This window comes from Pteropus vampyrus, unplaced genomic scaffold (assembly GCF_000151845.1).
Source record: "Pteropus vampyrus isolate Shadow unplaced genomic scaffold, Pvam_2.0 Scaffold381, whole genome shotgun sequence".
Lineage (NCBI taxonomy): Eukaryota > Metazoa > Chordata > Mammalia > Chiroptera > Pteropodidae > Pteropus > Pteropus vampyrus.
This window is the reverse complement of record NW_011889162.1, coordinates 159,867-162,653: the sequence shown is the minus strand read 5'-3', so window position 1 is coordinate 162,653 and position 2,787 is coordinate 159,867. Positions and strand designations below refer to the sequence as shown.

The window sequence follows — 2,787 nt, the reverse complement described above, 5'->3', positions numbered from 1 at the left end:
ACATACGTATGTCCACACCTGCTACCCACTCTGAATTATCCACAAGCAGCTAACATGCCTTATAGCTCATTCTCGACTGAGTCTGTACTTTCTCTTCGAGCCGTTCCCTGGCGATGTGACTTTCACGCTGTGCATTGTCACCCCTGTGCAGCCAACGCCCGGGTGAACCAGTGTGGGTCTGCCTTCTCAAGGGCTCAGCGAGTTCGCCCAAGGCCAAGTCGGTTGTGGGGGGGCAGGAAAGGCACAGCATTCTCAGGCTGCTGTTTGACTCAGGCCCAGGTGGTGCCGTCTGTTTTCATGGAGCAGGAAGAGTCTGGCCAGGTGTGAGACAGAAAAGGCCGGTGTTCTGCCAGGCCCCCGGAATCCGGCTGACGCAGTGGGCATGGAGCCCGCTCGAGACGCGGTGATTTTGCACAACATTCGGAGATGTGTTCAGTGACACAGGCCCTCATCACTCCTGTTCTGAAACTGAACTCCCCATGCTGTGTGGGTGCCACATGTCACCGTTCCCCACAGGCGAGGGGACCCGGAAGCATTGGCGTTTGCTTCGGGAGCCATGTCGGTGACTCATTTAGGTAAGGTGCCCAGAAATAAAGGGCAGCGACTCTCCCCACCTTGGGTATAAAACAGCTTTAAAACAGAGAAGCAAATTACATTATCATAATGACGGTGGTCTGGTTTACCCTGGTTAAAGAGGGTAATAAAGACACTCCGTCTTTCTGAAGGATAGACTCCCTTCTTAATGACAAAGCTGAACATAAATCATCGGCAGAAATTTCTTCAAACTGTTACGAATGAAACTGGGGGTCTGTGGGTGATGTCCTTTCTCTCAGTTCCCAGCTGACCATAGTTTGAAAAATCAAAATACTCTCCAAGACTCTACAATGTCCCAGAAAAGGGGTCAGAAACATCCAAGCATTAAAATAATGAACTTGAAGGAATCCATGATGGCAAAAAGGAAATGGGGAAAAATGACTTTTGTACGAGAAATATTGCTGAGCACAAAACTAGAAAATGCAGGTTAAAGTTTTTTTTTTTTCTTGGCTAAATAAATGTAAAATAATTACCTCTAATTATGGAACAATGCACATACTAGACTTTGTCAGTAGAGTTTCGAAAATGGACACTGTATATTCCCCAAACCCTTGCACACTCATCTATGCACGCCTACACTTCCTCTCCCCAATCCTCTGCACGCTCACCTGTGCACACTTACATTCCTCTACTCCAAGCCCCTGCACACTCACCTGTGACGCCTACACTTCTCCCCAATCCTCCGCACACTCATCTGTGCACACTTACACTTCCTCTCCAACTGTAACAAGAGTCAGTTCTAACTTGACATGGACTTAAATTTTGTGCACCTATGAAAACAGAACAGTGCGTCCTTTCAATCTGCACCTCTTTTCCTGAGTGTTTTCTGCCTAAAACAAAATTACATGTAGACACACAAGCAACAAGAGTCCAAGAGATTCCATCATCCGCAGTACAAAGGTCAATGCTTCATGTCTGGGATTGGCCGAGAGAGTGCGGATTTAAAATGGGATCTCCTGCCATGCGGACATGGTGAAGCGAGGGCACCAGCATGTGATATTCGATACAAATCAACACAAAGTGTTTACCTTTTCTGTTATTTAGCTTCTTTTCTCAGAAGGACACCGGGGTCCTGTCGCGTGCACGTACCACGTGACGCTGTCCCCTCTGATCTGCTCGGACGGTCGGGGCGCCTGAGCCCGGGGGTGGCACAGGCTGCTAAGGGCCTTACCTTGTTCTTGCTGCTTTCGCAGGACTGTAAGCTGGCGAGGATCTGGCTCTCGACGGCTTGGACCCACGCATCACGCTCTTCGTACGTGGTGGCTTCAAAGTGCCACGTCTGGCCCGTGAGGGACACGATGATAAACTCGAAGTTTTCTTCTTGTTCTGAAACACAGGGGGTGGGGGTGGTGGAGACTTCAGCTTTTGTGCGACCGTGATCCCTGTACCAGGCCTCGGTCCGAAGAGGCCTTTGGGTTCAGGGCGCCCGGGTGGGGCTGGCGGCGTGTGGACTGCAGAGCCGCATCTGCGGACCTGCCAGCACCCAGGACCTCGTCCTCTGGGCCACCTGGCCCAGCCGGGTTCCGACCAAGGCCCGGGGGGTGGGAAAGGTGAAAGGCGGTGTGTGATGTCAGCGTCCCTACGCTGGGTTCAGACGGAGCAATGCGGGAAACGACCTCGGGACTTACTGCCGACCGCTGATGCCTGCGGGGTGAATATTAAGTTAACGCTGCTGACCTCAGGGCGCAGCTGTGACTTCTTTGTGAGCGTCCGTGTGTCGGCCGTAGACACCGCAGCAAAGCGGGGTGCTGGGTCCTGTTCTCTCCCGGCAGAGGGCCTGTCACACGGGAGCGGCTCTGACTCCCTCGTCCTCCGATGGGGAGCATGAGCGGGGCCCGGGCCTTTGGGGGGACTCGCAGCCACCGTGGGATGGCCGTCTGCACTGGGAGGAGCTGGACTTGCATCAAATCCTGCTGTTCCGCGTGCCACGCCCAGCTTCCTCGGCAAGTGCTGGGCCCCTCCGAGGCCACTTTTGACACCCTCGCCATGGAGGGCAAGGCCACCTGCTTCCCGGGGTTTCCGCTGGCTCGATGACGTGTCCTGACTCAGGCCGACATGGGGCCCAGGCCATGGGGACACCCCGTCACACGTCGGCATCTGTCCTTTCTCATCTACCCCGTTCCTGCCACAGAAACAAAAGGGACGACGGGAGAGGCCGCATGGAAACACGCGGTCACGAACGCCCACCAGGAG

General features: G+C 53.9%; 1 protein-coding gene across 1 annotated transcript in view; it reads right to left on the bottom strand.

Annotated features, from left to right (window-relative positions):
- The window catches only part of LOC105305397 (arf-GAP with GTPase, ANK repeat and PH domain-containing protein 1-like), a 144,281-nt gene that overhangs the window by 59,925 nt on the left and 81,569 nt on the right, over positions 1-2,787 (bottom strand). The window contains exon 4 of the mRNA XM_023523188.1: positions 1,728-1,920. Coding sequence (XP_023378956.1) covers positions 1,728-1,920 — 193 coding nt within the window. The remainder of the gene's footprint in view (positions 1-1,727; positions 1,921-2,787) is intronic.